The 11,952-nt window shown below is 57.4% G+C and overlaps 2 protein-coding genes across 2 annotated transcripts; one reads left to right on the top strand and one right to left on the bottom strand.

Annotated features, from left to right (window-relative positions):
* Positions 1-452: 452 nt before the first annotated feature.
* On the top strand, positions 453-1,112 carry LOC128980105 (scale keratin-like). Its single transcript, XM_054398546.1, has one exon. The coding sequence runs from the start codon at positions 453-455 to the stop codon at positions 1,110-1,112; it is 660 nt and encodes a 219-aa protein (XP_054254521.1).
* Positions 1,113-7,140: 6,028 nt separating this feature from the next.
* LOC128980121 (beta-keratin-related protein-like) lies at positions 7,141-7,773 on the bottom strand. Its single transcript, XM_054398563.1, has 2 exons — positions 7,437-7,773; positions 7,141-7,289 (listed from the first exon to the last, which is right to left on the bottom strand). Exons 1-2 carry the CDS (start codon positions 7,771-7,773, stop codon positions 7,141-7,143), a joined length of 486 nt encoding a protein of 161 aa, XP_054254538.1.
* Between the last annotated feature and the right edge of the window lie 4,179 nt (positions 7,774-11,952).

The raw sequence follows: 11,952 nt of genomic DNA, 5'->3' as shown, positions 1-11,952 counted from the left end.
CTGAGGCAGAGCAGGGTCAGACTGGAGCTGAGGGAGAAGTTCTTCAGCACCAGGGTGGTGAGCCCCTGGCACAGGCTGCCCAGGGAGGCTGTGGCTGCCTCTTCCCTGGGGCTGTTCCTATCCAACCTAAACCTGTCCTGGGGCAACCTGAGGCCATTTCCTCTTGTCCTGCCCCTTGCTCCTTGGGAGAAGAGCCCAAAGCCCTCCTCAGTGCAGACTGGGCTCCAGCAGCAGTTGTGCCTCTGTTGTGTTATTTGGCTCTAACCATCCTGAGGGTGCAGTGAGGTCAGGCAGCCACAAGAGAAGTTCTCATCTCAATAAGAAAAGAATTCCTGCTCCCGGGACTGCAGAGCTTGAAGCCTCACAGCCAGGGGTTGAAGGCTCAGAGCTCCAAAGACCTCTTCCACTTTTCCTCCTTAACCTGTGCTGCAGGTTTCCTTCCAGCACAGAAGATGTCTTCAGGCCAGCTGCTGAGCAGCAGATGCTCTGCCCCCTGCGAGGTCAGCTGCCCACAGCCCTTCGCGGATGCCTGGAGCCAGCCCTGCGTCACCTCCTGTGGGGACTCTCAAGCCGTGGTCTACCCTCCCCCCGTGGTCATCACCTTCCCAGGCCCCATCCTCAGCTCCTGCCCTCAGGAGAGCATCGTGGGCACCACTCTGCCATCCCCCATTGGGGGCTACTCGGGGGGAATAGGCTCCATTGAGTCAGGAGGGTCCTATGGAGGGGGCAGCTCCATGGGCATTGGGGGGTCCTATGGTGGTGGAAGTTCTCTGGGCATTGGGGGCTCCTATGGTGGGGGCAGCTCCTTTGGCTCTGGGGGCTCCTATGGTGGGGGCAGCTCCTTTGGCTCTGGGGGCTCCTATGGTGGGGGCAGACCATTTGGGGGCTCCTATGGTGGGGGCAGCTCATTTGGGGGCTCCTATGGTGGGGGCAGGTCGTCTTGGGGCTCCTATGGAGGCAGAAGAAGCTTTGGGTCCGGAGGCTTTGGGGGCTCCTGCGCAGGAGGCAGCTCCTCCGGGGGGGGCTCCTTTGGGGGAGGCCTTTCCCTTGGTGGGGGCAGCTGTGGCTACAGGAGGTCTGCTGGAGGCAGCTGTGGCTCTGGCTACTTCTGAAGGCCCAAGCCCTGCTGCTGCAGCAGCCCTGGGCTGTGCTGAGCTGGCAGGGCAGCTGCCAGGCGGCGATGCCCCAGCCGGGGCCTGTGGAGCTGCATCGGTGCCCAGCTGGCAGGAAATGTCCTCTGTGGCCTGCAGGACTCAGCTGTCCCCTCTGCTCCCCTCTCATTAAAGCTCTTCAGCATCTCCACCTTTGCCTGGTGTTTGCTTTTGCACCTTTGCACCTCCAAAGCTCCTCGGTGCTGTCCCCCAGGGCAAGAGAGCAGCTGACAGCTCAAAGCCTCTTGGAGGCCATCAAGCTCCTGCAGCTGGCAGCAGGAATTTGGGGTGGGGGTGGAAAACTTTGCAGCCTGTGAGCCAGAGGGACAGGATGGGAGGGGTTGGAAGGCTCCTGTGGAGGTGGTGGATGGTGCCCAAGCCCCCTGGCAGGGCAGAGTCACCTGGAGAAGGTCACTCAGGAACACATCCAGATGGCTTTGGAATGGCTCCAGAGATGGAGACTCCACCACCATCTCTCTGGACAGCTGCTCCAGGGCTTCAGCAACCTTGAGTTAAAGAAGTTCCTCCTCAAGTTTAGATGCAGAGATTGCAGCAGATGGTCCCTGAGGTCCTTTCCAAGGAGTTGTGCCCATTCCCCCTTCTCCTGTCACTGGGGACCTCTAAACACAGCCTGGTCCCTTCCTCCTCTCCCCCACCCTTGAAGTATTGATCAGCATTGATCAGTTCCCCCTCCAGCTGCTTCTCTCCAGACTAAAGAAGGTTTCTCTTGGAGGTTCCCCCATGCACCTCTTTGTGCTTGCACTCCCAGCAGTGGCTCCAGAAAGCTGCAGCACAAGAGGCTGCTCCTGGGCTTGGGAAAGCCTCTTGCACACCCTGGTGTAGGACAGCTCATGTTGGTTGCAGCCCTGTGATGGGGTCAAGGAAATCTCCAAAGGCCTTCAGGTTTGGGCTCCTCACTGCCAGAAGGACACTGAGGGCTGGAGCAGGGCAACAAAGCTGGGGAAGGGTCTGGAGAAGAGGGCTGGGGAGGAGCAGCTGAGGGAGCTGGGGATGGTGATGCTGGATGAGAGGAGGCTGAGGGGAGACCTTCTGGGTCTCTATAGCTCCCTGAAAGGTTGGAGCCAGATTAGGCTCTTCTGCCAAGGAACAACGGACAGGACAAGGGGAAAAAGCCTCAAGTTGCCCCAGGGGAGGTTCAGGTTGGGCTTGAGAAGAAATTTCTCCACTGGAGGGGTTCTCCAAGCCTGGCCCAGGCTGCCCAGGGAGGTGGCTGAATTCCTATCCCTGGAGAGGTCTCAGAGCTGTGGTGCTGAGGGCCATGGCTGAGCCCCAACCTTGGTTGGACTGGAGGAGCTTTAGTGACTTCTCCAACTGAACCAGTCCCAGGATCCTATAGAGACAGCTGAGGGCTGCTCACAGATTCTGCACCTAGCCCTAGGAGCTCCTGCAAAGGGTCAGACCAAGCCCCAGCCTCATGGAGGGAGCAAAACCAAACCAGAGGTGATGATGCAAGAGGACTTTAATGTGACCAGGGGATGGGATGCACTGCAGAGTGAGATGGCACAGAGGGCAAAGTAGACACTTCCCCAGCTCCAGAGAAGGGCACAGCATTCCCAACAGCCTCCAAAGAGTCCATTCTCCACCTGATGTTCTTCTCCTCTCACAGGATGATGGCCAAGCTCCCTGCCAGGCCTCCCAGAGGGTATTGGCCTAGTGGGAATGGAGCTGGAGCACGGAGAGAGGAGGACCAGAAGCTGTCAGCAGCAGCAGCAAAGTGAAGCAGCAAGAGAGAGGTGAGGGCAGGGGTGGCTCCTGTGGACTCAGTGAGCTTCTGCCACCTCCAAAAGCCATCCCCAGCTGCAGGTCTGGGTCTTGTGTTTCCATCTTCTCAGCTCTGGAGGGGTCTGCTCAGAAGGAGCTGCAGTTGGCACGGCGAGATGCAGGACTGCTGCTGCTGCTGCTGCTGCTGCTGTACAACCTGCTGCTGTAGCAGCTGCCCAGCCCTGGGTAGATCCCAGAGCCACAGGAACCTCCTCTCCATGAGGAGCCTCCAGAGCTGGAGAAGCCTCCAGAGCTGGAGAAGCCTCCAGAAGAGGAGGACCCCAACATCCTGGGAGTGCCCCAGGGACTGGGGGAGCTGCTGCCCACCCCTGGGCCGCTGATGTTGGGGACTGAGGCTCCCACCACGGTTTCCTGAGGGCAGGTGCTGAGGATGGGGCCTGGGAATTTGATAACGACTGGGGGGCCATAAACCACAGCTGTGGAGTCCCCACAGGAGCCGATGCTGGGCCCCAGGCTGGTGCTGTAGGCACAGGGCTGTGGGCAGCTGACCTCACAGGCAGGCAGGCACCGGGAGCTGAGGCTGTAGGACATCGTTCTCAGGGGGGGAGGAGGAGCTGAGGAAGACAAAAGGGCAGTTAGGAAACCATCCTGGGGGGTAGGTCAGCTCCTTGCTCCTGCTTCCCATCCCTCCCTCAAGCCCCTCCTGTTCTGGGATCCCTCTTCTCCCTCCCTTCTTGCCCCTCTGAAGGCTGCCCAGGGCTCTGTTCAGCAGAGCTGAGCTTGGTAATTGCTCCTCAGGCTTTGAAAGGCATCAGGGAAAAGAAAATCCTTCTCCAGTTCCATCTTTGAAAGACAAACTGACTCCTGGCACTGGCTGCAAGCTGCTGCAGGGAGCCTCCTGTGCAAGGATTTGCCTGGGGCAGCTCAGGCTCAGGCTCAGATCAGCTCATTTCAGGCACAGATCAGATCAGATCAGGCTCAGATCAGATTAGATCAGCTCATCACAACTCAGCTCAGCTCTTCACACCTCAGCTCAGCTCAGTTCAGATCCTCCTGTGCAAAGATTTGCCTGGGACAGTGCAGCTCAGGCTCAGCTCAGCTCAGCTCATCAAGCTAAGCTCAGCTCAACTCTTTGCATCTCAGCTCAGCTCAGCTCAGTTCAGAGCTTCCTGTGCAAAGATTTGCCTGGAAAGCTCAGCTCAGGCTCAGCTCAGCAACCCCAGCCAAAGGCCAGGGCCCTGGTTTCAAGCTCCCACCACAGAGACAGGCCAGACACAAAGGTCTCAGCTCTGACCCAACTCACCTACAGCAGCACCAAGTCAGGAGAGTCAGGAGCAGGCTTTGGGAGGCTGCTGAGCTGCTCCTGCTTTTATACCCCTTTGGTAGGCAGCTGGAAGGAGGTGAAGCACCCAATAAAACCTCATAAAACCTCTGGTCCTTACCAAACTGAGGGGTTTTTTTCCCCCTTCTGGATGACTCCTCTGGTGCCTGTAATTATTTTCACAGTTCCTCATTAATGAACTGTCCACAGCCCTGCAGAGTGTGACTCTCACCCAATAAATTTTACCTTTCCTATTGTGTTGAAATTTTACAGCCCAATATCTGCTGACTGGCACCAGGCTTTACCAAGGCAATTAGTGGCTTCTGCTAATTGTTTTGGTTTTTTGTTTTTTTTTTTTTTTTTTTTTTTTGCTAATGATTTAACAGAGAAGGAGAAGATCAACTCTGCAAATCACCCCCCAGGAGCAGCTTGACCCCCACTGATGAGCAGCAGGAGGGAGTGGGGAAGTTCAGCTTCACTTCTGTCCCCCTGGACTGGACCACAGCTGGAAGCCTGGGGGCAGGGGTGGGCTCCTCACTGCCAGAAGGACATTGAGGGGCTGGGGAAGGGCAAGGAAGGTGGGGAAGGGTCTGGAGAGGAGCAGCTGAGGGAGTTGAAGCTGGAGAAGAGGAGGCTGAGGGAAGACCTTCTGGGTCTCTGCAGCTCCCTGGGAGGAGGCTGGAGCCGGGGGGGGGGGGGATTTGCTTTGTTTTCCCTAGGAGGAAGTGGCAGGCTGAGGGGAAATGGCCTCAAGTTGCACCTGGGGAGGTTTAGGTTGGACATGAGGAACAATTTCTTCCCCAGAAGGGTTGTCCAGGCCTGGCCCAGGCTGCCCAGGGCAGTGTTGGGATCCACTGTCCCCCCATGGAGGGTGGAGCAGATGATCTCTGAGGTCCCTTCTGGGCTTGGTTCCATGACCCTCTGCTGGGTCAGCAGTGCCAGGTGGGGTTGCAAGGGCTGCTGACCCCTCACCCAGGGTGGGCTTGGGCAGTTCCATCTGGAGCTATTCTACCTACACCTAAGGCTTCCACATCCATCGTGGCTCTGATGTCCAGAATCCACCTTCTGGAAAGCCCTCAGAGAGGTCAAGAGAGGGATCAGCTCCTGTTGCAGCTGGCATCAGCCCAGCACCAGGCCAGGAGGGGTTTGGTTCTTATTTCCATGAGACAAAAGGCAGCCACAGCCTCCCTGGGAAGCCTGAGCTAGAGTCTCCTCACCCTGGCACTGCAGAACTTCTCCCTCAGCTCCACTCCAACCCTGCTCTGCCTCAGCTCCAAACCCTTCCCCCTTGGCCTGTCTCAGACCCCCTCATGCAGAGTCCCTCTGCAGCCTTCCTGGAGGATGCCTTCAGGTGCTGGAAGCAGCTCTGAGGTCCCCCTGGAGCCTTCTCCTCTCCCTTCTGCCCAACCCCAGCTCCCTCAGCCTGAGGTGCTGCAGCCCTTGGCTCATATTTGTGGCCTCCTCTGTATGCCAAGGAAAGCAGAAGTCACTGTCCCCATGGCTGGACACCAACCTCAGGCTCCTGCCTGTGTCCCTTTCACAGACTTTGGTGGCTGAGCCTGGAAGGAGAAATTCCTGAGGGTTCCTTTCACTTTGGGCAGAGTTTGGCTGAGGAAGCTTGCAGGGGGCTGAGTGCTGATGCTCATCTTCATGCTCCCAGAGCAGGAGGAGGTTCAGGGATTTCTTTGGGACTGGGGCTGGGCCAGGACTGTCTGGAATAAAGCTGCAGAGATGTAGCTGCAGCTGAGGTGATGCCTCACAGCTTATGGAGGACACTTGCACCACTGCTCAGCTCTTGCTCAACAGGCTGAGGAGTGCAGTGTTGAGCAATGGGAATGGGCACTGCTTCCAGGAGCTTATCTGAGCTGCACATCTGTTCCTGAGCTGGGAACTCAGCTGGAGTCACAGCAGTCACACCACTTCCTTGGGGAGCTTGGGATGCCAGTGGGAACATGGCAGTGGGAAGGGGAGAGGGAATGGGCTTGAGGAGGGGAGACTGGGGCTGGAGATGAGGGAGAAATTCTTCCCAGTGAGGGTGGTGAGACCCTGGCACAGGCTGCCCAGGGAGGCTGTGGATGCCTCCTCCTGTTCAAGGCCAGGCTGGATGAGGTCTTGAGCAGCCTGGGCTGGTGGGAGGTGTCCCCAGCTTCATTGCCCTTCTCCAGCCTCTCAGTGCCCTCCTGGGAGTGAGGAGCCCAGAACCTGACCCCAGTACCCACGGTGTGGTCTCACCAACTAACTCCAGAGCAACTCCTGGAGGGTCCCCCTGGATGCAGGCTAGAGATAGACAGGGGGGGGAAAAAAAACTTCATGGAAAGCTTTGTGACAGATTTTGTTGTCCATGCAGAGGACCTGATCCTGCTCTGGGGGCAGCTCCTGCACTGCTGCACCAAAGAAAGTCCTCTCTGGCTTGCAGGTGTGGAAGGGCAGGGGAAGGAAAGGCAGCAGAGACTGCTTGATGCAAGAGGGCTTTAATACAAACGAGGGGGAGGTGTTCTTGCAGCAGGAGGCAATGCAGGGGGCACAGGAAGTCCTTTCCATCCCGACGAGGACCACAATCCATCAGCCATTCCCAATCCCCTTCTTCTTCTTCCAGCTGGACACTTGCACAATCAGTTCCCATCCCTTCTTTTAACTCTCTTTGGGTTCAGGCAGAACAAAGCACACCAGGAACAAAAGGCCCACGGTGGGGTGACGTTGGCACAGCCTTAGAGGAAGCACAGCAAGCCCCCAAGCAAGCCCCAGCTGCTCCTGGCACGGGCTGGGGAGCAGAGCCTGCTTGGCATCTCGGATTCCCAGCTCTAAATGGCAGCTGCTAGTTTGGCTTTTATGGTTCCTTCGCTCCTTGCTCTCTGCAGGGCCCCAGGAGGGGCTCTAGGAGGAGCCCTGGGAGGGGCCCTGGGAGGGGCTGCAGGAGGAGGGGCCCTAGAAGGGGCCGTAGTTGCCGTAGCGGTACCGGTAGTAGCCCCTGGAGAAGAGGGGGGAGGAATTCCTGCCAAGGGCTGAAAATAAGGAATTCCGGTAAAAGCCTCCCAAACGGGAGAGCCCCCCACCACAGGAGCCCCCCCCGATGCCTCCATAGCTGCTGCAGGAGCCGTGGGAGCTCATCCCATGGGAGCTGCCTCCGCCACAGGAACCTCCGGAGCCCCATCCTCCACTTCCAGAGCCCATTCCTCCACCACTGGACCCCCATCCTCCACTTCCAGAGCCCATTCCTCCACCACTGGAGCCCCATCCTCCTCCTCCAGAGCCCATTCCTCCACCACTGGAGCCCCATCCTCCACCTCCAGAGCCCGTTCCTCCTCCTCCTCCTCCTCCTCCTCCAGAGCCCATTCCTCCCCCCTCAGCCATGGTGCTTCCCACAATGCATTCCTGAGGGCAGGTGCTGATGATGGGACCTGGGAAAGTCACCACAACAGGTGGGGCATAGACAATGGCTCTGGAGTCCCCACAGGAGCTGACACAGGGCTCGTTCCAGTAGCTGATGCAGGGCTCTGGGCAGGTGATCTCACAGGGCTCACTGCAGCGGGAGCTAAGCAGTGGTCCATAGGAGGACATCTTTCCAGGGGGGAGGTCAACCTGCAAGGCAAGAAGAGTGCTCCAGAGAGGTGAAGGTAGAGCCAGAGGAGTGGAGGAAGGAGGAGGACACCCAGAGGAGTGTTACAGCAGCGTGGGCTGTGTGCATCTGGAGAGATGGAGCTGTCCAGGTCCTCTGTGCCAATCGATGTTTAATCAATGATGGAAAAACCCCAAAGCCACCCAAACTGATGAGCATTTGTGAGGCACAATCCCTGCTGCTCCAGAGCAGAATCACAGAAACGTTGGACAAAGGCCTCTCAGATCATCCAGGCCAAGCAGCAACCCAACCCTACCATGGCCACCAAACCCTGTCCCCAGGTGCCATGGCCACAAGGTCCTGGAAGCCCTCCAGGGACTGGGGACTCCACTGCCCTGGGAAGCCTGGGCCAGGCCCTGACTGCTCTTGCTGGAAGGAAATTGTTCCTCATCTCCAACCTAACCCTTCCCTGCTGCAACCTGAGGCCCTCTCCTCTCACTCTCTCTCTTGTTACTAGAAGAGTCCAACCCCAGCTGGCTTCAGCCTCCTTTCAGGGAGCTGTAGGGACCCAGAAGGTCTCTCCTGAGCCTCCCCCAGGCTGAACACCCCCAGCTCCCTCAGCCTGCTCTTCAGGAGACTTCTCCCTTCCAGACCTGTGCTTTCATCCCCCAAGTGAGATGAAAGTGCTTGAGGCTGCTCTAGAGCCTAATCCCTCTCCTCTTTGCTGCTCCATTCTACTCCACTCCCAAACACAAGTTCAGGGAAGTCTCTCTCTCTCCTTTCCTCACACAGAATGGTTTGGGTTGGAAGGGACCTCCAGAGGGCATCCAGTCCAAGCCCCCTGCAGGGACATCCTCCACTAGAGCAGGTTGCCCAGAGCCCTGTCCAGCCTAACCTTGACTATCTCCAGGGTTGGGGCCTCAACCACCTCCCTGGGAGCCTGCTGCAGTGTTCCAGCAGCCTCATGGTGCAGGACTTGTTCCTAACCTCCAGCCTGGATGTCTTTGCTGTGCTGGGACTCAGCCCTCTCCCAGCAGTGCTTTTGGAGCCCTTTGTCTCCACAGAGAGATGCTCAGTCCCCAGGCACTGCCTTGCCCCCATCCATATTTCTGAGGCTCCCATTGGCTTTTTCTTTTGTTTTGCTTTTCCCTCCCTCCAACAGGAGGCAAATGCCTCTCCCCACCCTGTCTGCCACTTCCAGCTTCCAAACAAAACGGTCTGGAGGTCCAACCCTAAGCCAGGATTGGATCAGTTACCTCCCTGTAGGCTCCCTGCAAATCGCTGCCTGTCATTAGGAGCTGATTCAGCTGGGTCCAACTTACCCTGCCACCAAGAAGGACAAAGTCAGCAGAAGCAGCTGGAGGGACCTGAGTTATGAGGACTTTTATAGGGCTGGCATAGAGAAGAGAAATTGGGAGATGCCTTTACGCAACCAGGCTCTGCTCCTTGTGAAACTGAATTGTTTTCCCCTTCCTTTGTTGCAACTGTTTTGATAACAGCTTCTGATCAGCAGATAACTCCCCAAGCCCACACAGCACCAGCCAGAGGCACCCAGCTGCAGAGTCCCAGGAGAGGGTTGGGGTTGGCTTGGCCTGAAATGGTTGAGGAGGGAGCTCAGAGGTGGATGAAAGAGTCAAGAACAGGATCCCAGTGAATTGTTTATCATCAGCTGGATGTTTTCCTCTTTAATTCTTTGGTTAGTTAATAACAGGAGGACAGGCTGAGGGAGCTGGGGGTGGGGAGACTCCAGGGGGACCTTAGAGCTGCTGCCAGTGCCTGAAGGGATCCTCCAGGAAGGCTGCAGAGGGACTCTGCATGAGTGGGTCTGAGACAGGCCAAGGGGGAATGGTTTGGAGCTGAGAGAGCAGGGTTGGAGTGGAGCTGAGGGAGAAGTTCTTCAGTCCCAGGGTGGAGAGGCTCTGGCCCAGGCTGCCCAGGGAGGCTGTGGGTGCCTCCTGCCTGGGGATGTTCAAGGCCAGGCTGGATGAAGTCCTGAGCAGCTGAGTCCAGCTGAGAGGGGTCCCTCTCAACTCAGATGATCTCTGAGGTCCCTTCCAGCCTGAGCCATGTTGTGATTAAGACCAATTTGTGCTATGAACAATTTCTGCCCTGCAAGAGTGGTCAGGCACTGGCCCAGGCTGCCCAGAGAGGTGGTGGAGTCCCCATCCCTGGAGGTGTTCCAGCAACCTGTGGCACTTGGGGCACTTGGTGGCTGTGGTGGTGCTGGGTCAGTGGTTGGATGATCTCAGAGCTCTTTTCCAACCAAACCAATTCTTTGCTCCTGATCCTGATGGCTGGAAGTAGCCCAGCAGCCCTTCTCACCACACCTGAACCACCTCACACCAAAGACCTCTTTCAAAGACAGCAGCTGGAAGCCAAATCCCTCTGCAAACAACAACCCAAACCCCAGCAGGGCTTCGCTGGCTTCCTCTGCAGCATTTCTTGCTTCGTGGGGCACAGGGTAACGAACTTCTATAACCTGAGTCTGGCTCAGCTGAGGCATCCCAAGCTTGCTGCTGACAGCTCCAGACTCACACACAGCAGTTCTGAGGCATCAAGCTGCAGGATCCCAGCCCTTGTTTGTTCAGCCAGGGGCTGGCTGTTGTTTGTTGTTGTTGTTGTTGGCCGTTGTTGTCGGTGTGGCTTGATTGATTTGCTGCTGTTAGAAGTCCCAGCGCTGTGCTTTGATCCTTCCCCAGCTGCTTTGCATCCGAGGATTAAAACCTCCCGCAGGAAGTTGCTTTAATTGCTGTTGCTCTTCCCTCGGCCACGCTGTAATTTGCTAAATTGGTCTCCAGCCTTGCTGGGCTGAAAGGAAATCGCCTGTGTCATTAGCAGAGCTCGGAGCAAAACAGGATCCTGAGCACTTCGATTTTCCCCTGGATTTATATCACAGCCTGTGCCAGGCAGGTCGGGATTGGAGGAGGGCAACGAACAGCACCAGGGAGCAAAAGGGATCAGCTGGAAGCTGGGAATTGTTGTGCACCACTGCAGCCCTAAGGCTGCTTTGGCTCCTGGGCAGCCAAGTTCTGAGGGCTAAGAGCTGGCAGCTGGAAGCCTGCTCCCCAAAGCCACCCAAGCTGCAGGCTCAGCACCACTGGGGCTGCTCCCACTGTTGGGTTTGGGTTTATTTGCCTCCTCCATGCTCCTCACTTAGTCCCTGGAGCAAAGCTCAGCCTGATCCCAGGGGGAATTCATGGTCAGTGAGCTCAGCCTGCTCAGCTCCCACTGGCATCCTGCATTCCTGGGCATCTGCAGGTCCTCGATGGCAGAATGCAGCTCCCTTGTGGGGTGGATTTCCTCCCTCGTGGATGGGCTTGGCCACCTTTGCAGGCCACAGGTGGTGGTGCTCAAATCATTACCCACACAAATAACTCTGAAGCTGAAGAAGCCTTCCCCATCATCATCCTGGGGCTGGCTTGGAGCTCAGGAAGGTTTGCACTGCTCTGGCCTTAGCTGGCAGTTGTCACCTCCAAAGCCAACCAGAGCTGAGGCTCTTCAACAGCTGAGTGCTGCTGTCCTCAGCAGAACCCCAGGGGATGGGAAACTGCAGCCCAAGGTGCAGCTGCAGCTGGTGTGGCCCTCTCAGGCTGCACACCACAGAGCCAGCATGGAATGGAATGGAATGGAATGGAATGGAATGGAATGGAATGGAATGGAATGGAATGGAATGGAATGGAATGGAATGGACCTCCAAAGCTCATCCAGTCCAACCCCCCTGCCAGAGCAGAGTCACCCAGGGCAGGTCACACAGGAGCACATCCAGGTGAGGGTTGGAAGCTCTCCAGAGCAGGAGACTCCACAACCTCTCTGGGCAGCCTGCTCCAGGCTCCAGCCCCCTCACAAGGGCAAAGTTTTCCCTCCTGTTCCCCTGGCACCTCCTCTGCTCCAGCTTGCCCCCAGTGCCCCTTCTCCTGTCCTTGGGTATCCCTTGAGCAGAGCCTGGCTCTGTCCTTCCAGCTCTGCTCATCTTTTGTGGACTCATGGAATGGTTTGGGCTGGAAGGGACCTCCAAATGTCACCCAGTCCAACCCCCCTGCAGGGACATCCTCCACTGGAGCAGGTTGCTCAGAGCCTTCTGGAGCCTGACCTTGGATACCTCTGGGGATGGAGCCTGAGTGAATGAGGTCCCCCCCCCCTCAGCCTCCTCTTCTCCCAGCTGGAGCCAGCTCCCCCCAGCC

This window comes from Indicator indicator, unplaced genomic scaffold (assembly GCF_027791375.1).
Source record: "Indicator indicator isolate 239-I01 unplaced genomic scaffold, UM_Iind_1.1 iindUn_scaffold_64, whole genome shotgun sequence".
Taxonomy (NCBI): domain Eukaryota; kingdom Metazoa; phylum Chordata; class Aves; order Piciformes; family Indicatoridae; genus Indicator; species Indicator indicator.
This window is presented reverse-complemented; position numbering and strand designations above follow the sequence as displayed.